This window comes from Acanthopagrus latus, chromosome 6 (assembly GCF_904848185.1).
Source record: "Acanthopagrus latus isolate v.2019 chromosome 6, fAcaLat1.1, whole genome shotgun sequence".
In the NCBI taxonomy this organism is placed as follows: domain Eukaryota; kingdom Metazoa; phylum Chordata; class Actinopteri; order Spariformes; family Sparidae; genus Acanthopagrus; species Acanthopagrus latus.
The window spans coordinates 5672960-5694956 of record NC_051044.1 but is presented as its reverse complement, the minus strand read 5'-3'; the positions used below and the strand labels follow the sequence as shown (position 1 = coordinate 5694956).

General features: G+C 39.3%; 2 protein-coding genes across 4 annotated transcripts in view; one reads left to right on the top strand and one right to left on the bottom strand.

Moving 5' to 3' along the window:
- The window catches only part of LOC119021584 (centromere protein P), an 82960-nt gene that overhangs the window by 9537 nt on the left and 51426 nt on the right, over positions 1 to 21997 (top strand). The window lies entirely within an intron of this gene.
- Positions 1735 to 10392, bottom strand: ogna (osteoglycin, paralog a). Its single transcript, XM_037101953.1, has 6 exons — positions 9741 to 10392; positions 6923 to 6986; positions 5953 to 6117; positions 4701 to 4903; positions 3691 to 3783; positions 1735 to 3463 (listed from the first exon to the last, which is right to left on the bottom strand). The coding sequence occupies exons 1-6, from the start codon at positions 9894 to 9896 to the stop codon at positions 3293 to 3295; spliced, it is 852 nt and encodes a 283-aa protein (XP_036957848.1). The 5' UTR covers positions 9897 to 10392; the 3' UTR covers positions 1735 to 3292.

Genomic DNA, 21997 nt, shown 5'->3' with positions numbered 1-21997 from the left:
GCTTGTAGTGCTTGTAATTATACCAATGAAAGGGTAGAAAATGAAGTTTGAAGCAGTGGGTGTGATTTGGTGAGGGCATGGTAAATGTCAGGGTGGGACTTTATTTAAGAGGTACCAGTAAAATGTCAAATAGTAAATCAAGCAGCAGAAGCAATATGGAACCTATTCTCCTGTTTACTTGGAGAATGTAACATTCTGCCAAGTTGGCTGGACTAAAGGAGGATTAACCGACATTTTCCATACTGGTGTGTGTGCTCTAAACTCTTATTTTGTCTTACTTGCATTTTCTTAAGTGTTATTATGGAAAAATGTAATTCCCATTGTGACTGTTCTGCTGTAATGTCTGCAGTGCCCTGTGTGCCGATTTCCATGCTTTAATGACACACAGACATGAACATTTATTTAGAGGAATAAACAAATAAAGACATAAAACACAAAGAACCAGGCCAGGAATCTGAACATTTTTGTTGGTGGTAGACCACAGCATTAATCACCCAGTCACTGTACGACTGCAGGACTGCAGATGATGTTTGACCATGTAGCAGTACAAACCACAGACAAAGCATGCGGCCAATCGCTGATGAACATTTCTCCATTGGGGACATATTAGTGTTAAATTTCTCTGCACTCAGACACACAAACATGCACAGACTTTCCAGTTAGAAATGGGAATGGGAATTTATTGTCGTTAGTGTTTTCGTTGTGTTAGCCATGTGGCTTAAAGATGGCAGTATCAGTAGGTAATTTCAGCACTTTGCAAGGGCCGTCAACTTAACAAAGTTAACTAGAGCTCATATCTATACTTGAGGACTGAAATTAACCCAAAAGATGTAATGAATCTCTGCCGTCATCATTATCTCGCAGTGCTGGTAGGTAGGGATGCTTGCAGGGCCACAATATCACCTGTTATTCATTCAGGTGACACTTAAGTCGAATGCACACTATAGATCAGCTTTGGCTACCTGTGTTTTCTCGTACAAGTTCCTGATGCTTGTGAATATTGTTCATAGTGAAGTCAACATCAAAGAAGCTGACGAAAGAAACACAAATCTAACACAGATTTTCAAACCTTCTGCTGACAGCAATCAGTGTTTTAAATCTTTAAAGGTAATGAAGGGAATGTTTGCACATTTCCTAAAGTGTTACAGTTGAAGCACGATAAGGCCTGATCATGTACAAAGTATCTACATGTACTGTATTTACTGTTGTGTTGCTTCCATCTATCAAAACTAAATGTGATCTAAACCATCGCTATATACAACTATACTGACATAACCACTGCCAAACCCCCCCAGTGTGAAATGTAATACTATTTGTCATTGAGTACCCATACTTATTGAGGCAATATTTGAAAAACATGATCCCTTTATTTGAAGCCGACTGAAATTATGATTCAAAACACACTTTAATTAAAAAAGTTTAACTTTATTACAGTATCTTAAAAACATAGCCATGTCACATACACATCTTCCTGTACACCACTGTCTTATTCACATAAGTAATAATTTCTAAAGTGGAAGGAAAGAGTTGGAGACACAAGCAAGACATTTTAAAAGACGACATGAGTAACTTTCACATTACTATAGTTCATAGATACATCGTTCCCCAGTTCACTTCAACTGAAGTCTATAAATTAAAAAACAAAGTGAAGCTAAGTCACAAAATGCTTTAGAAATCCTGCAGTTGGACAAGTCTACATGACCAATGCCCTTAGGGGGCGGCATTTTTTAATGGAAAAATTAAACGTGAAATTAATTCAAACAATGGCAGAGCAAAACAGATGATCTAACCTGTCATCACGACTCTAAATTTAAATGTGTTTTACCCTCAAATATCTGAAAACATTGTCTGTTTCTTTGAGCTCACATTTTCATTTACCAGTAACAGTGTGGCAGACAAAACTTCTATTTCCAACACATTTTTTTATTTCTGCAATGTGCCTTCCTAAAGACGGTCTAAATCTCCCAGATTAATTTCTCTTCAATTTTAGTCAAGGATAATTAAAATAAAGCATGCAAAAGCATTAAAACACATAATCAAAAACTGTACTACAGTCATTTATCCTTACAATGTCTGTTCAAATACAGTTCCTGATGATCCTAATGAGCAAGATGAAGACTGATCTGGCTTTGCAAGGCTAGAAAAACCATCCAGGTGCGTTTAAAAAAAAGCACCTGTTGGGAATTTTACTTGTAGTACTCTAAAACATTTTGTTGTTAATTTACTGTAAAATCTCAATCAGATTTTACACAGATACAAGATGTTAAGTTTAGCAAAAGCGGCAAAGATATCTAGAAGGTTGCCGTGATATATTGATATCTTATCTACTTATAGTTACTTATAGTAACAAAATGTTTCTGTTTTAAAATGTATTCCACAAAGAGTGTGAAAACATCAGCGTGTTGTGACTTAAGTGAAAAAGGACCAGAGGTTTCAAGCAAGCCTGTTGGCTTGTTACTGCGTTTGTGTTGGTTCAGTGTGGATTGTATTGTTTCATTCATCTAGGTAGTACAGTACAGTGTCAGGTCAAAGTGAAGCAATAAATTGGACTGGTGGTGTTGGTGCTCCTCCACTCCTTCATGGGGTTACATCAGTTCTATTGCCATTATGTCACCAGAAGAGCCTTAATCTGTTATGCTAATTTTATTTCACTTTCACTTAATTATTTCACTCACAGTCAATTTGGCAAAAGACTCAGTAAGCTTCAAAAAATTGTTACATTTCATTCTGCATTCCCCTTTCTGATGGTGAAAGTGAAAGCGGTGTTGATCAGTTTAGTCCAAAACAGACAATCTGGTCCTCCATCACTTTACTAGTTAACACCTTAAATGCCATTGAGGACAGACTGAGTGTGTGCCATTATGCCCATTTGTATGATTCAGTGCGTCAAGATTATGACGTGAATCAAAAGAAGGAAGTGGGATGGAGCACAAAGGAGGCTACAACTTCTGGCTTGTCCCCCTGTCTGTTAGTGAGGATAGAAACACTGATTTCTGACTAGTTGGTTTGAAGCATACCGAGGGCTTCACGTCCCTTTTCAGGTGGTTTATCACTTATTCATTTGACTGTGTATCTTTTTAACTTCCATGTGCAATTTCCTGCAAATGTTGAGTCCAGTGAATGGTTTCATGTCGACCTGACAATGTCACAAGCTGTTTGTAGGTTTGTACATGGGTACAGCGCCCCAAAATCCAGAATGTCACATATCTCCCACCCCCCCACCCCCCAGCACTCTGTTGTGGGAAGACTGCTCCATTAGCAACAAAGGGGCTACAGTAAAGTTTCTGCCTCCTCAGCGGTACCGTCCACTAGGCAGTACCTTCATACAGGTGAAGCTGTCAGGGTTCTTTGACAGCACCACAGGGTTGCCATCCAGACGGACCTCATTGAGGCTTGGTCGTAGGTAGTAGGTGTCATTGGACTTGCAGAAGGTATCTACGTTGACCTCAGTGATGTTGTTGTTCTGCAGATGAAAAATGTGAGAACACAACAGAGTGAATAAATTTCAGTCCTAAGGATCAAGTAAAGAAAGGTCTCATAATATTATATACTGAGTTTGAGCACAAAGTTGAGGGATATAATCTGTTTTAAATGAAATCCAGCTTGAACTAGTAGGGGCTGTGAGTTGTTTTGGATTTAATTAAATTCATTAATTTATTTGTGTATATTTTAGCAGTAAAAGATACAAACCTGTAGATGTAAGATCTGAACACTGTCAGGGATTTGTGGAACAGCTTCCAACTGGTTGTCAGCCAGGTACAGGTGGGTCAGCTTGGTCAATTTCTGTTGGGGAAACAAATTGACACCATGGTTGACTTGTTGCTAGTTGTCCAGTCACTATGTGGATCGTGAAGTTGTGATTGAAAATATACGCAGCATACCTGGTTGTAGACCAAACATACTTTTATTAGGAAAGTTGTGACTATGAATTGTATAGATCTGTATTGACTGATATCAAACTTATGTCTTTACATTAAGCATACATTATAACTGGAGTCAGGATGCAGTTAGCTTAACATAAAGACTCACCACCTAGTATGTCATATCGTTTTCTTTGATCCATACAAAAACAGAAATGTAGTAACAAAAGTATTTGGTTTTGAAGGAGAGTAAGAAGATGCAACTGTGTACAGCTTCTTACGTCTTGTCACCACACCATGTTGCCAAGTACCATTATGGCTTTACAGAGACCAAAAGCTGTGTATCTAATAACTTGTGCCTTAGCTGGAACTGCTGCAGGGGAGGACTAGGTGGATTGATGTCCTGTCAAGAAAGAGTTTAAACATTTAACTCCCACTAAAACCACAGACTTCTCATCTCACTCTTGGGAGAAGGAAATAAGCCCATTTCCCCAAAATGTTGAACAGTTGAACTAACTAATATATGTGTTTGAAAATGCTGCTCTTAATTGCTGTTTCATATGATCTTCTAGAACATATATTTGTTTCATATGTTGTTTCAGAGAAGAGATTTATAGCACATGGAAGAGGATTTGGCCAGCTTACCTTTTCTTGAACATTTTATTTCTCAACAAAGCCCTCAAAGGCTCACTATTGCTTAGGCTGCATTATTAAAGCTTTTGTTAATTTGTCTGTATCTTAAAAGATCACTTGTTAATAAGTTATGTAAATTTGAAAAATGCCTTGACCGTCCTGTAGATTGGGCTGGGATGTTTTGAATCAAGAGGTGATGTTGTGTACCTTGAAAGCATTGGCCTTGACACCCCTGGTTTTAAGGAGGTTGTTGTTGGCATTGAAGGATGTAAGTTTGGCAGGGAGCATAGGAAGTTTGACCAGTCTGTTCTCAGCTAGAGACAATGACTCCAGTAGGGCAAGTTTAGAGAACGCCCCATCTTCAATCTCTGAGATCAGGTTCCCTGTCAGATCAATCCTCTTCAGAGTCACTGTAGATGAATTCAAAAGAAATATGTTATTGTGGTTGTTGCAATTTTGGGCATCTCATGTTGTTTTCTTGTCACACAACCATGTTAATGTTACACCGAATTTTAGCGTCCCTCCTTCAAAAACAGATGATACTTGACAAGTCAAAAAATCTTGTGGATTTGTGCATTTTGTTTTGGTCAAACTGGTCCGTTTTTCTTCACTGTTCATCCAAGCTGTTACAGACATTTATCACATTGTTCTTCCAGTGTTATTGTTCCATTGCAAGCGTTTATAGTTCCATCACAGATTTCTTACAGTAAAGTTCTAAATAAAGACCAAGAGACATACCCGACAAACAGCTTAAATGGCTGACCAAGACAATTTTGGTTGAGGCGTCCATAAAAATACTTGTTTTTTGTCAATAATTATTCCTGAAGCCTCGTCTTTTCTATCAATCCAGTTTACAATGTGCAGCCACACGGACCGGTGTGTTTGTAGTTCTGTCACCCCAAATTCATGACAGTGAAGTTAATCTGAACAGTGAATATTAAATGTGACACACGTCCCACCAGGCCTGGGAAAGAATTAAATAGTATGGTCAAAATCTGTGCAGCAGAGGCCAAGTCATTCTGACTTTTAGTTCCGATTCCGATGCTCCAAAAACACAGGATCCTATGTTTTCCATAATGCAGTTCAATAATGTCAAACCTCCAGTTTGTAATGCAGGCTTTCTGATCAGTTCTGTAAATTTGTAGTCATCAAGACAAAACTGAGGTAACTCTGAGGACATCACTATGACGCCATTAGGCGAATTAGGCATTAAACATCTGTTTCTTCACAGGTAGATTAGTACTAACCAAGACTGGTAAACTGATCCCTTTAAGTCAGATGAATACAAGGGCTTTCTCTAAATAATGAAATACAGTTTAAAATGTCTAAATCTTTATTTTGTTTTCAATCAGGAAATTTCTCATGCCAAGTAACAAAGCAACCAACTTTCAGCCTTTGACAGCTGGCTGGATAAACTCAGCTGAGGCAATCAGCAGGTTGTGAAAGAGACCAGACTTACAAATGCCAGCAAAATCTTTAGTGCTGATCTTCTTGATCTTGTTGAAGCGGGCATACAGATAGGCTGTCTCTTTAGGCAGGGTGGGGACAGTGGTCATGTCTGGGCTGACCTCCTCACAATACACTGAACCCGTCAGACACACGCACAGCAGGCAGGTGGGCAGGTCTGCAACACAGAGGCATCAAACAAACATGATAACATGATACAGACAGGATGGAAAGCTTGACTTTGCTGATCAATTTGATTAAACAATTGAGGTGACCTGTTTTTCTGACCTAAGATATTCAGTTCATTGGACCACTGGAAGAAGATGGACATTGTTCGTGAAAAATAAAGACATGTCTCGAACAGTAAATGAAAAATAAAAAATAAGAATAATATTTCCATACATTTGTTTTCGTCAACTCATCAGTTAGTTGGCCCATCGGCTCTAATTGTCCTTCTTTCAAACCATTCTTCCAAACCCACATTCTCTGCCTGTGTACTTCATGCATTAGTTGGTCACCTTGTTCACATTCAGATAATTTAAAATGTACCAGTGAGACCTCAGTTTCTACTTTCAGACCCCCAAGAGTACTCTTCACTGATCCATGTTTCCAATCCAACTCTGACCAAGCTTTTTTTTAATTTGCTTATCCAAACTGGAGGCTGACATTTAAAGTTTTCAACACAAATGAGCAACACTAGTCTGAGTTCCCCAAAACATTCAAACTTGCTCTTAGGGACCAATATTATTAACCACACTTTAGAGATAACCAGCTGAGTTATTGTAATTGCTCTTTGCCAATATAAGCTCCCAAGATGAAACCAGACACAACCCTCATTAATTTCTTATGAGAAATCTGCAGTCTGTCTTTGAGTGTCTTTCCAAGGCTTTCAAAGCAACTCAAAACAATCTATCCTCAGGATTACACTCCCCATAACTAAAATCTGATCCAGTGGAAACAAGGTAAACAGATCTCTCTCTTACCAGAGGCGTCTCCTCCTTCTGAGATTGTGCTGTCATCAGGTTCGTCAGCAGGTGACACTGCTCTCTGCAGGAGAAAACAGTCTGTTCATACACTGGCTGGCTAATTGGCAAGAGCAAAACATTCTCATTGCCAGGGTTGAGAGTTAAATTTTGGAAGTATGCTAATACATTGTACTGTGTCTCATTTTTGGTATAAAACCAGCTATGAGTCTGTTCACTATCATGAGCGTCGAAAAGGTAAAAGACCAAATGAACTGCTTTTGTGCAAGTGCGGTTAAACAAGATGGTCAGATTTAATCTAATAGTTGAACTGAATGAAATTAGAGACTCTTGACAGTTTGTCAGTTGTCTCTCAAAACCACAGGCATGTAGACAGGGTTTTATTTGGAGAATACGGTTTATTTACTGATTATTTTAGTGGAAATATATAGCCCTACTATATTTGATTAATTGTAGACCATGCCTTTGGTAACTGAATGTGTGGTGTTAATCACTGGAGAACAAGAACTGTTATTCTGTTAGAGACCATGTTGGGTCTAATAAATTAAGGCTAAGTGGGCATTCAGACCATAAACACCACTGTGTTAATAAAAGAGTCTGTGTGGGTTGGGACCAGTTGCTTCAAATGATCCACAAAGTCCAGTTTTAGAAACGGATCCATGAGTTTAAAACTCTAAAATACTGTTTATGTTTATTTATACTGTATGAACCAGATTTTTTTTACGGCTGTGGGAAAGTTAAGACGACAGAAAATCGCTTTATCTTCCATTTTCACAACATCCAAGTGATCACTGGAATTACAAAGTCATCTTACATGTGCTTGTATGTATTGTCCAGTGTCATGCATTATTGGATGATGCAAAAGTCTAGTCAGGTTCAAGTTTTCCTGCTGGTTGCTTTGGCTGGAGCCTCTGCACCTGGCCCTGCGCAGTGCCAACACAGTAGCCTGATTAAAATGAATGAGGATCTGTGACATAGTTCTGCTGCTGGTCTGAACACAGACTCTGTTCAGTGCCCTCATCATCAACTATCTGATGATGATTTCCAGACTGTACTGGCTGGCAGATTGTTCTGTAGCAGTCCACATTATATTCCACAGCTGGCTGCTGGCCGACCACTCCACAGCCTTAGCTGCTGCAGTTGGATTCTCTATGGATTCTTTTGATGGCTTTTTTGATTTCCATTGTTATCATGGGGTATGAGTCTGTGCTTCTTGATATTTAGCCATGGTAGATAAGTAGACATGCCTTTTCAGGGGTGTTTGTACTCACAGTGACCCATGAGTGTGCTTTGGAAAATAAAGCCCGTGTGGTGATGAGCCCGTAATAATCAGTTTGGTTTCAAGATTTTGTGCATTCTTAGCCTCTGACCCCAGAAGCCTCGAGACCTTTGGAGGTTGTAATGAATTTTGTCCTTCGGCCTGAGCAGTTTTGGGCCTGTGGATGTGGCCTGGGAAATTCAAATCTTTAAACTGTGTTGGCTGGGTGACATAGATCACCAATTAGCTGTGGAAAACTCATGAGGCTTATGTAGCAGCAGTTTTAGAAGGCATTGTTTGAAACATTCAGCCAGGGAAAGGGAATATAATATGCTACCAAAAAAGTGACTGTTAATCAAAGTTAAAATCCAGCGTCACCTCTGGCCTAATGGTTGGTTAGTTCAGCCTCCATCATCCAATCCTGGGTTCACTTTCCTTGAGTGGCTATAACCAATCACAGTATGTCTGCAAAATACCAAATCTGGTGCTTGGTCTCTGAACTAACTAACTGGCCTGTCAAACAAAGCAAAAGGAAATAGATTTTTCCACATTGTGGATTAAAAAGTTAGCCTCAATGAAGCTTGTGGTTAATTGAAGCAGCAATAAAGGGTATGAGGCCTGTCCCTGAAGGGTCTGGCAGAGACTTTTATGAAAAACAGCTGGTTCCAAATTAAGTTTTTACTCATTAAAATTCAAGTTAAGTTTCATAGCCACACTCACTCATACACTTTCTTTCCCTCACATCTTTTGGGTTGTTTGTGGGTTTTCCACTTCCTTCAAGTGTTTCCCAAAGGATGAACCAGACCAGACTTTGGTTTTGGTTCATCCAAATATTTTTTGAAGAGGTTTGTGTGGTTAGTTGAAACATAGTGCGGTCAATTCAGGTTTGGTCTGCCTGGTGGAAATGCAAGTAAGACACCACTAGGTGTGTGTGTATGTGCTGAAATTGAGCTGAATTAATGATCATCTGTTAGAGAACAGTAAAGTCAAGTGTTGACAGTTTCTGTTGTTGGCATGTTGGAGAAATCAAATTCAATTGAATTAAAGCATGAAGTGGATTATTGGATTCTATAAAAATGTGATCACTGATTGTCAGTTTTGCCAACTATTAAGCACGATCTAATCACCCCTTGGGGTTAGTAAAATCCAATTAAAATATTTTAATTATCTCTTCTTTTCTAACCTGCTTAGCAGAATTTTTTCTGATAAGAAAGATCTGTCTGCTCTTACCGAAATCTTGGGAATGTGTTTATTTTTAATTTAATTCTATGCACAGGAATGCATACTTGTATTTGTTTATAAAAGTGTGCCTATAACCTCAGTAAGTCACCTTGAGTTATTATTTAACAGTGACAACCACAAGTGAAAGGATTATCTTCTGAAGTCTTGCCCCAAGTGGACAGCAAAACTAACTACTGATGTACTGTTAGACTACTTTGAAAATGTGTTAAAGCTGGAGCCAATAAGTACATTTAAAATTAAAACAATATGCATTTGTTAGAGTTTTAGAAGAAACTTTTTCTTCACAGTGAGGCATATTGTAAATAATAAAGTTCCTACCCGAGCCCTTCTTGAATTCAAAGGGTCACTGAAGTATCCGTTCAGTTCCCTGCCAGGTAGAGATCCCACTATCAGCTGTGAATCCTGGTCAGACTTCCTGGCTGAGGCTGCCACCAGCCACAGCACCAGCATACAGGTGAATAACAGAGACTTCATGCTGTCCAGAGCAGTGTGATGCCGACACACCAGCTTGCCTTAAAGCCTGAGTTTGGGTCAGCAGCTGCTCTCTGCTACGAGCCCCTGTTGGGATGTGTCAAATGACTGTATTTAAAGGCTGAACCAGTAGCTTCCAGCAGACTGTTAAAGCAGAGTTTATAGAGCAGAGCACTTAACCCTTCCCTGACCACCCACCAATAAGAAAGAGACGGAGAGACAGACAGGATGTACAGAGAGAATTAAGTGTCAGTGTTTTCTGTTAAATGTCCCCTAAATGTGGACACAGCAAAAACTGCAGAGAGAGCAGAAAAAAATGAAAGTTGACAACCACAGTGTGAGTGTGTTTTGTCAGGAGGAATGTCTGTGGTCTCTGCCCGGCCACTCAGTAATGACTCGTAATAGCCAACCCATCTTTCATTAAGCTGGATGAGTGTTTTTTTTCTGTGCTGGCTCCTTTTTCTCTCAGTCGTGGGTCAGACATCATATTTTGCAGCCATTACACAGTGACTGATTATAGGCTGAGATGTATTTGATTACTTTGGACTGACCAGTAGTCGAATCTGCCTCGCTTTATGTACATCTCCTCTCAGAGAGGTTTCAGGTTGGTGTTGATGTTACTCAGATACAATACAGTATTACATTTCTTATCTCATAGCAAGGGGTCTAGTCTAGGGGTTCTTAAATACGTGCTCAGGGTCCTGTATGGTGGGCATCAAATAGATTGTACTGTAGATTTCTTAAGTAGGTTTTAGTGAAACTTCCAGGGTACTTCATTACAAACATCAGTGACGTAAACAGAGTCCACCTCTCCTCGTCCTGTTGTAGTCCTTCGCTCTGTCTGTTCAGAACACCTTCCTCCCATCCGGCGCGAAAGCTTGATCTGGGATGTTCTGGTGAAGAGAGTCTCTTTAAAAATGAAGGCACAGTCTATGATTTTTCCATGTGTCCATTTTCCTGTGACCGGACATTAGCCAGGATCTGCCTTAAACCTGGATCTCAAACCTGGATTTCAAACCTCTTCTCCCTGGGGCGTTCTGGTTGGATGGTCGAAACATGCCATGTGCAGTGGTCTTCTCAAATTCATCCACTTTGCTGATGTCTCATGTGTTTACGTTAGAGTTTTCATTGACAGCTGTTATGATTAGGACAAAAGCATATGTTTCATTGTAGATGAATCTTAGTTATTCCATGAATGTCCTGTTTGAATAAAAGTGTTATGTCAGAAGCACAGCCCTAGATCTGTGTTTCTGATTGAAGGGGCTCTATTTTACCCAACTGAAGACTATTCGTGAGACTAAAGCCATGCAGTCCGTCCAGTGGTAGCATTTGGTTTCCTTATTGCTTCCTTCCTGATGCTGAGGTGACTTGAATGAGAATTTTGTTCAAAAGTTCAGTTGCTTCTCTTCTTTGAACATTTCTAACTTTTCTGTTCGGCTTTCTGATACAGAAATGTATTTTATTGTCTTATGCAACTTCACAGGTACATCAAAGCACCAACAGTTTCCAGTCTTACATTGATTTTAATTAGTGTAATGGGTGACTGGCTGTAAAAGAGTGAAGTAGTGACATGCAGAAATTACTACTGTCAACAGAAGATGGAGGTGTGCACCCAGCAGCTCTTCATCTGACAGCTCATTGTTGGTTCATTACCTCTACAGACTGTATAAAATGACTCCCAGACATATTTCCAATTAAAGCGCTGACAAAAATGCCAACAATTACAGTTGTTTTGTTCTGTTAAAGCATTTTTGAAATCCCCAAACCGTTGGTGCATACAGCTGCAGCTTGCAACCAAGTGTGAAATGGCTGCGATGAGAATTGTCACCAAGTTTGAGGTCATTGCAAACAGCTTTAAAACAGTGATTTGCCCCACTTTGGACTGAGACTGAGTTGCTATGGTAAGCGAAGAGGTTCAGGTATCTTCATATGAAGAAAATGGCACCTTAAGACGATTAAAAAAAGGTAATCTAAAATCTTATCTTGGGTTTTCATCTCTGTAATCAATGCATCCCTATGGTTTAATATGTATGAGACCTCTATAGCCTGACATACTTAAGAAGTATGAAGTGCTGTAGAAACAATGGCACATCAATAAATAACTGTTAATATGATAAACACAATAAAATGCCAGAAATGAATCAGAAACAGAGTTACTGGAAAATAGCAAAAAATATATATATATATATATATATATCTATATATATATATATATATATATATATATATATATATATATATATATATATATATATATATATATATATATATATATATATATATATATATATATATATATGGGAGAAGTTTCCAAAGCAGAAAGGCCAAGAGATTCTCAGTAACAAAATAAAGAACTCTGTTCACTTAGTCTATTCAGCAGCTGCTGAGGTCCAGCTGTTCTTGGGTTGATTTCAGCCTTGGATGTCAAACCAGAGAGATGTTGGGCTTCCCCAGAGCAGTTCTTAAGAATTTGCCTTTTTTTTTTTTTTCCTCGGTGTTGTCCGGAGACATGGTGGAATGAAAGATACGACAAGAGACATTACTCCTCTATAAACAAGCAGAGTGAGAGAGCAAAGACTGAAGTTTAACGGCAAAACACTCAAATAGGAAACATGTGACTATTTCAGCATTCAAGAGGAGAGGAAAAAGAAGGGGGCCCAGATATAAACATCCAAGGAACATGAGCCCAGACTGTTACAGGTGTGTTAGCAATTATGAACACCTTTAAACTTTTACGACTCTGGGAAGAGGTCCAGCAACTGGAGAATGTTTTTACTGTCACTAATTTTCTGTACTAGAGTTTGAGCTGTCAGGGTGGTTTCACTGGTATTCCACTGCACAATAAAGCAAGTCAGTGGGGAAAGCCACCCTCATCATCACACTAAAAACACAGTATTCCTGTCATGTTTACTTGCTCAGTGTGTTTGTGAGTGTGACTGAGCCTTTTTTTTGTTTGTAAAGCTTGGAATTTGATATAGTTTGTTATTGTACACATGGACACATGTTGCAAAACATTTAGAAGAAGAAGAAGCACTGCATTTGGAACTGCACCAGTCTGGACTGGACTTGGTCAGACTTGGTCCAGTTAGTTCAGATTCCCAAATGCAAATGGCCACGCACCAAAATGTTTGTGCTACCCGTAAAGGTTCCCAGTGGAATTTTCTTGTAAACAATCGTGTTATGTTTAGATAACGTGTTTCTCACCAGAACACCTTATGTGTATCCTTGAGGTCTAACAAACATGTGGAATGCATTTCCCTCCTCATAAAACACTTTTTTTTTCAATACGTTAAATTCTGTATTGCTTATATTTTTGTTAACTAGCGTGCAGTCTTCTCTTTCACTGCCATTGTTGGTTAATACTGCGTTTTTTGTTTTGTTTTTGTTTTTTTCTGGTAACCACCAGCAACAGTTGATTAAAGGATCAAATTAAGCTGGTTGATGGAATGTGTGTCCTTCTGATGTGCAGCTTCTTAGTGCAACCTGTCTAAAACAACATTAAATTCCTGATTTAATGCTGTGCGTGGTGCAAGTTGTTTTTTCACACAGTGGGTTGATTGCTTAAGGCTACATTCAAATCAAATCATGCGCTGAAGTCTTCCCATTATTTTTAATGAGGATAGTCCATTTTGGCTGGGTTGGTGCTGGCTGCAGGGGTGCTGCTGGCTGCAGCAAAAAAGTTGAAACCAACTCAAATTTGGACAAACGCAGCCTGACATCGAGTTGCTGTGGCCAATCACATTAGCTGTTGATCAGACTTGCAGCATAAATGACTGAAACCACAGTGCCTTTAACGTTCTGGGTCATGTGTATTCAGTGCACAGAGCAACAGTTTCAAACATATTCTTTAGCATGGCTAAAACAGACATTTATAGCATTGCTCTAGTTGTTGTATAACAACATGAGTGTTTCTGATATCCCTTTGGTCTTTTGTTCCACTCAAGTCTAGTCTCTCATATTTATTCATACAGCTTAAAATCAAAAGTCAATTTCAGGCGTCTTTACACCTGTACACCTGTACATCATATAACATCCTTTCTACTTAGACTCTTGGTCCAGACAACAAAAACACCTCACTGTAATGATGCTATAAATACACTTATTATTTCATGCTTGGAGTGGGTTTAAGTAAATGCTATTTTTGGTAAAACCAGTTTACTCGGGTTGTTCTTGAGGTTTCCCGCTCCAAACCCACCACTTTTCTTCCATGTAAACACAACCATAATAACGAAAAACTTTTTTTCTGGCCTATTCCTTCTAACAGCTGTGGTCAATGTGACTGTGCACTGGGGTTTCAGGCTGACAGGTGTAAGCGAGCAGTGCTTAGTGGCAGACTGAATTTGGTCTGGACAAAACAACATACGTCAGTGAATTTACTCTACACACACAGACGCCTATTTGACTGCAGAGTAGCTTTCCACACAGTGGACCACCTGGCAAGGCATTAAACAGTCTTGGTCTGCATGGGTCTGGCTGACAACTGACGTGACGTATTAACCCACCACTGAGAGCTGTGTGTCTAGGTGTTCTGACATAGCCACTCTCTACCTCCAGGCTGCTGCCAGCAGCTGCAGGACTGACAGTGGGGTGTTTTATTTTAGCTCAGAGACTCGTTATGTAATCAGTTTTACATGTTTTTCAAATTAAATGGTTTAAATTCCCTATTAGCCTACATGTGACATTAAACAGAGACAAATCAAACTGACCTGCAGAAAATAATTGCCCAACTGTGCAGCTTTTATGGAGATTTTTGCCTCTTAGAGATTTGACTTTGTGCAAAATTTAGTCACAACACTCCCAGCACTCTAATGAAAGTTTGTTTGATAAGAACAGTTGTGGACAGCAACATACAACCTCTGATAAAACGCAGTGTCCACTCCCTGCCCAGCACCAAAAGTCAGACCAGCTGTTACTATAGGTTGTTGTCTGTAATATAATGCAAAAACAAAAAAAGCTAATGTTGGACTGCTTTGACGGATACAGAAGACTTTGAAAAGGATCAGGACAACCCTACTGTTTGATGAGCTGTGTCTTTTCAAACTAGAATTATTAACGTTGTCACTGTAATTCCTTAGAATTATAAAACAATCAAAGCTTCTTTTGTTAAAGAAATGAAAAGTCACTACGAAATTACAACACTGGCAATAGAAGTACTTGTTACCAGAAACAGATGGTTCTGGGATGTCTATTCTTGGCATCCAACATTGAGGACCCAGTTTATACCATTTTACCAACAACTGGCATTTCATTTCCTCATTTGGCTGAACGTCCTACCTGTTCACTGTGTGCACTGGGGACTAAACAACCAGACAGATAGGACATTTCAAAGTCTGGAAAATAACAGAGTGAGGGATCATTGCTTGAGCAGTCATCATTACTTCTCAAAAAAATTGCCCTTTGAATTTTTCCAAATGTCGAACATGTACATGATTTATCAGAAGTTGTCTTGGCTGGATGTTCAGACATGCAGCCTGTCCTGGACATGTTTGCAGTATCACTTTTTTACCTTTTTATCTTTGCTTTACATACTCATTGACATTACTCCTGTGTAACAGTCATCCCTCAAATGCGCCACAAGTGAAGTTGCCTGTCCTATGATGTTAATTGAAATTAATACTTTCATCTGTGTTACTGTAAGTTAGTTCTTTTTTCCCTGTAATTGTTTCAAAGTAAGCCCCTGTCCAGGAGAAGTATTCCCTCTGACTATTTACTGTAGAAGTGAGTGGTTTTCCTCATGCAGAGCTTTGGTCTAATACTGGCATTCAGCCTTGGAATTCAGTCCCAGAGGATCTGAGAACGACCTGATGGTTAAAACAGAATGAGTGCAGCCTCCACAGGGAGACCACCACCTTGGTTTTAGAAACAACAGGTTAGTTTTTAATTTCTGCAACATTTTTTCCAGAGCTCAGGGGTTTAAGACAAAGGCTGTATTGTTTTCTGCCTTTTTGAACCGCCTCTTCAACAGTATATCTTTATACCATCAAATATCTATCAGGCAGTGTTTCGCAAAGGGAAAAGGAATAGTTTCAGCTTTCTATCTCTGGCATCAATTCTCATTTAGTCTGGCATAGCCGGTCCTATCTCCACAGTGCTGTGTCAGCGCTTAAGAAAGGTCTGGCAGCACCAATTATAATTCTGCTATAAAAAAACACTCAGGCCTGTGAGGAAGAAAATACACATTTGGAGTGACGTCTGGGAAGAGCCCTTTGACCTCCAGACCTAAATGGTGATTCCTGACTCCTAAACTCTGCAGATGCACATTTGTATAACACCAACTAGTTAATCAAAGGACACCTACACCCGGTTTGATCGCTATGTTAAATGTGTGCCTCCCTTTCGTTGTCTTTTGTTTACCTATTGTTTGAACCTGCCATTCCTAGATCTTTGTTCTTACTGTGTAAAATGCTGCAGTTTCATTTGCTCTGGGCTCACTCACCGGCTCAGTTCTGCTCTGTGCCTGTCAGTTCATCAGGTTACCATCAGAACAGCAAACTACTCAACAGGACTTGAATGATTTCTTCAACATCTGTTGTATTTCTTTTAAACCAATCACAATCATCTTGGGGAGCAAAAATAAAGCGAGGATGCAGGGATGCATTTTGCTGTAAAATGGTGTCAGGGGAACTTCCTTTTGTGGAACATGTGGAGCACATGGGTGATGAGCCCTGACATTAGAATGGCTAAATCACTGCAAAAGTTTAAAAAAAAAAAAAAAAAAAAAGGAGATGGAACCGTGCTCATTTTAATGAAGGAAAGTCTGACTCATCAGCTGTTGCCACTCTGCCATTTGCGGTTCATTTTAGATGGGGGCTTATACTCAAATGAGCACTTTGAGCTCCTCAGGTAACACCTATCACAAGTTTAATTGTTGTAACCTAAGTTTCATTCCTGTCCAAAATCATATGAATAACCCACAAAATACCCAAAGTATTTTAAAATGCGGGGAATTCGAAATATGACTGCAGTATTTTTAGTTAGATCCAATTTATATGAAAAATATATACATTTGTTTTTTGTAGATAGTTGCTTTGACGGTTCATTTGCATGTTGTGTATCTACTGTATTCCTACAGCCCCATGATAGCATTTGGCTCATCCCATTACGTAACTGGAACCAGCTCTTTTCCATGATAACAGGATGTTTATCCTCTTACTTAGAGCAATTGGTACGGTGTGTCATTCATACAAGGAGATCTAGGTTAGCAGCTTTATCGAGTGGATATTTCTAATAATGTTATTATTGCTTAACTCAGTTGGCTAATGCTATTAAAGCCTTGAAAGTACTGCCGCTTTGTCAGTTGTAATGATATTTTGTTACCTGTGCATGTTTGCCACACTCCTGAAGTATCTCCCATAAGTATTGTTGAGCTGCTGCTGGGAACTGCAGTATGCCCACTGTCTACGTATGGTTCCTGTTGTCAGAGCCAGATGCAGAGCAGATGTTAGGGATGCACTGAGAGGAAGGCCAGGATTTAAAGTTTGCTGTTGTTATGGCTCTGTCATGCAACACAAGATCTCTGTAAGACATCTGATAAATTGCTGTTAAGTTGAAACTAGTGTAAGTCCAGGAATTGATGTCAAACCTGGACAGGAGTATGTTTTCAATTACCTCCCAATAAGATTGATATGACAGGGAGCCCATGCCAGAATATTGAGCTTGTTTGAATTTTAAGTGTTAAGTGTAATGTGTACTTCTTTCCGTTGTGTTTATTTTTTATTGTCAGTTCAAGTCAGGAATGCCCTCTTGAAGAGAAGTCGTTTTTGGTCTTTGATTTTTTTATTTTATCGTATAATTTTTGTTATGGATTTGGCCCCAGTAACCCCCCTAAAAAAGGGGGATAAAATATCTATGCGACCCTCATGGAAAAAGCGGAAAAGAAAATGAATGTATCATTTTTTTCAGGCCCAAGCGGGGCATAGTAGCCTCTGGGTAGAAATCGACTTGAGGATAGAGTTCAGGTTTATTCGCATAGACTGTATCCAGACACTGCATTCAGCTGTGGTGAATTATGCTAGATCTGGATCTTTGGTTCATGTAATGATATGGACATCTCAGGGTCTGCTGTCTTTTTTTCTTCCTTGTACTGTTTACTGTAAAGAGCCCTATATGGTTCTCAAAGCCTGGAAGCTCTTATCTCAGCATGAGGTCTCTCTGCTCCAACAAAACACCAGAGCACCCAGGGAGGAGGGTCTTCTAGTTGTTTCCACCAAGGGTGAGTGGGATGGGTGGCCAGGTGCATGTTTTTATGTTGCTGTAGTTTAGGCTTGACCTCCTGGACCTTGAATCTTCAGATATTAATGTAAAAATACACATCCCTTGTGACAGGGTTGTACCATATCGTCTTTTCATGATTATATCTGTGTTCATTTTTAAATGATGAAAAAATCACATTGTGATAATGGCAGTATTCATACTCGTTGACATAATGCAAAAAGTAAAATGTATACCAGCTCCATGGTGGAGGAGGCTGTTATAAACAGTGAACAACTTTTTGGTTGGTCAAAGAGTCAAAAATCAGAACTGCTATTGTTATAAACCCAGAATATTTTCCGTTATTGTAATCGTATCATTAAGAATGTCATCACCGAAATGCCCTGAAATACTGTGATATTAGCTTAGGGCCACATCGCCCACCCCTACTTTGTGATGTAAAGGATGCCAATGTAAGTTATTGGTGTCTGGTATCTTTTGAACATAATGAGAGGATTGTTGGGTGGAGGCATTTAAATGCGTCATGATCTTTCACAATCCCCAAAAGTGTTTAAAGCAGGTCCCCTGGGGTGTTAATGTAGAGTTTAGATGGGTAAATGGGCTCCCACACATTTTCTTGTAAATGTTTTTAACCATTTTTAGGGTATGTTCCTGTGAACCAACAACAGTAATTCCCCACCTCCACCTACTCGCAAACAACTGAACACTGAAGGCAGCAAAATGTTAACTGTTGACTTGGACAGACAGTAAAACAGAAAGACAGAGCTATGTCTCTCTAATTTATCTGTGTTGTGTTCTGTCAAAAGTATCAATTGTCCCATAGTAAGAAAAGTCTCAGAGTCAAGCATCTTTGATACTGCTTTTATAAAACATTGAATCAAAATCACTCTGCTCATCCATTAATATATGATAGTCAGATATAACAACACCAAATCTACTCATTGTATAAAATAAGAAATAACAAATGCACGTGTTAAAATTTCAGCTTTGGTAACTGAAACTAATTTGTTTCATAGCAAAATCATGCAGAACTTATTTCAGCAGCCTCATTGTCAAGATTTTGGCAGATGAAACAAGTGCTTTCGCTCCCTCTGATCAGCTCTTTTTTTCACGGTCTTTGTGCTGTGTTGTGTCTTGATGACAGTCTCTGTTGGTAGTGGACAAAAAACTGACTCTGATTAGACTGTCAACTAAGACATGATGGTTTGGACTAAACCAGTATGAGACATATGGAGTGTATTACTGGTTGACTGGGCTCCAGTGTGCGGTGGTATTGGATTGGTTGCTCACTGTTCTCTAATGACTACTGGATTGGTTATCCAAGCATTCCAGACAGAAAGTGAGAGACGGTAAATGTTGGCTCTGAAGTGATTCATGCTGAATTTGAACCTGTTGAAATGCTGGGTATCAGACACAATCAAAATCTTTGTTATTCTAATAAATGCAAAGCCTCCACATAGTGATTTATTTGTCTGCAGGTTGTGTGTCCCAGCTGAGCATTTAACATCTTTATCATTTAGACCATAAAGACTTGCTTACAGCTACAAGGCACTTTGTGTGATTTGGATCCTGCTAAGAGAGATAAAAACAGAGGGAGCCTCAGAGTCAACATGTGTTTCTCGGTACCATTCATCATTGTTGGACCTGGGGCTGCAGAAAATGAAAACTGTTGTGATGGAACGATTCGGAGTTAAAGGGTTTAAGTTGATAAGATCTCAGTGAAGATGAATGATTTTGATTGCAACATCTTGTACTCATCCATGTGAAATAATTGCATGTGACATTAAACAGTGGGGGGTTTTCTCTTTTTTAAACAACATAATCTGGACGATTATCGATTCATGATTAAATTAAAGCTACAAGCAGCGATGAAGGGGCCCTCGCAGTCCACGCGCATTGCGGCATGCCGCTGTCGGGGTGTGCCACGTAGATGTATTCAGGGCAAGACCCTCTACATGTTTGAGCAATTTGGAGTAGATAGCAAATTATTTGTGGAACTTGTAATGAGTTAATGGTTTTATGGCGAAGCATCAAAATGGATCACGCCACCGGGTGGGACAAAGGTGAAAGCTTTTGATAAGTTTTGTCCGCAGATGCTACTTGCAAAGTGTGTTGCAAATTTTTCAAGTGGCCTTAGTGGCTCATGGGGAAGTAGTCACCTGGGTTTCATGTCATGCACCATGTCGTGCAAATTGGTGAAATCGCCTGGGAAGAGTTCGAAAAGTGGTTTTGTGACATTTCGTGAATTTGCGTGAAAAAATTGGTTGGCGGAAATGGGTGGGACCTATATCACGAGATTCAGTGCAATTCAGTGAACACATGGATATAAGATTTTTGAATGTGCAACAAAGTATATGTGAGTTATAAACCAAAACAAAGTTTCCTTGATTATAGCGCCACCTAGTGGTGGAAATGGAGGATGACAATAGATTATGACATTTTTCGCCAGGTGTGATGTATATTACAAGTTCGGTGAGTTTGGGGTATGTTCAGGCAGTGAAAAATGCGATCATTTGGGACGAAAAAGTCAAGACCTGCTCAGGCCCTAATTAAATCTTTCCACCACAGTTACTTCCATCGCACTTCCCAACATAGATAACAAATATGTAGCCTGTGCCATTTGTCCTAATCTTATGCCACAGTTTAGTAAATTATGTCAACTTGTGTCTTTGGTTACCCAAAATGACCTGCTTGTTAACATCGTCAGCGCTCCTCATTAAAACTAATGAGCCACACTATTGTGTTCAGTGACAGGTGCAGTATGATGGGACTAATTGACGGCCTGTGATCTACACAAGTGTGAAGACCAAAGCATAATGGGGCATATGGAGAGTGTTATTTGTTGGGTGTGTTCCAGTGTTTGGTGGTATTGGATAGTTGTTCCCTGTTCTCGAAAGACAGCAGATTTTTTTCTATCCAGACGTTTCTGCTGTTTGATTTTGCCCAGACAGACCGTTGGTTAGGACTGATAAAACTGGATCATACTGGTTCTTAGTGCTGGTACTGTTGTTACAGGGTTACTCAGTATGAGTGCTCTATTGCCACCCTGCAAGAATGTTTATATTTTTATTGAAAAACACATTTTCATTGTGACTTAGAATTGACAATTATTTTACTATCACTATTTAACATGAAAATGTTCAGAGCAATTAATATTGTTTTCATGCAAACAGTATGAGGAATATGCAAAAATACATAGAGATTTACCTGATTGTGATGGACTTAAACAGCATTGTGAGAAACGGTTTTGAAAGGGGTTGAATGTAACTGAGGTTCATTTATATGTAAAAGTCCCACACAACAGGTTTGTGCACATGGCTCATCTGCAGCTATATTGAAAAATAAATACAAGGCTCAATAAGTTTTCTCTTCAAAATGAGGCAGACTGATGTGCAGTACAGTATTGGCCTGAAAAAATGGTATGTGGTTTTTTCGTTTTTTTTTTTCAGTCAATGAATCATCGACGGTCCAGTGGTACAGTAGCCTACTCTGTCTTCTCCCTACTACAGTTACAGTTAATCCATATTATTGTTTGTGGTCAAAGTCAATGCGTTTTTCATGTGTTTGTGAAGGCAGGGGAATTCTGGGAAGTTCCCATGTTAATGTAATTATGTCTGTTTAATGGGACATTGTGGTCTTGAATGTTTCCCTCTGGTGCTAATTGTGATGAGGAGAACACGGCTGCATCCTCAGCAGTAGACTCCATCTGGATAAAGTCTCTTTTTATTGGAATGCTCTTCAAAAGCTCTTACTTTAAGATCACTACTGGCTAAAATAACAGTGTGTCTATGATTCTGGCTATGACTGTCCATCTCTTTACTCTGTCCATCGCTCTCATTTCTGGTCTCCTGTCTGTTTCTGTGCCATTAATAATGCTACAGCATACCATTAAA

Bases quoted from the DNA above. Each gene is read 5' to 3' on its own strand.
- ogna (XM_037101953.1), bottom strand. From the start codon at position 9,896: ATGAAGTCTCTGTTATTCACCTGTATGCTGGTGCTGTGGCTGGTGGCA. The intron at 4,904-5,952 runs GTAAGTCTGGTC...ATTCATCTACAG, and splicing joins TAAAGATTTTGCTGGCATTT to TGACTCTGAAGAGGATTGAT. The intron at 3,464-3,690 runs GTTTGTATCTTT...TTTCATCTGCAG, and splicing joins TTCAGATCTTACATCTACAG to AACAACAACATCACTGAGGT.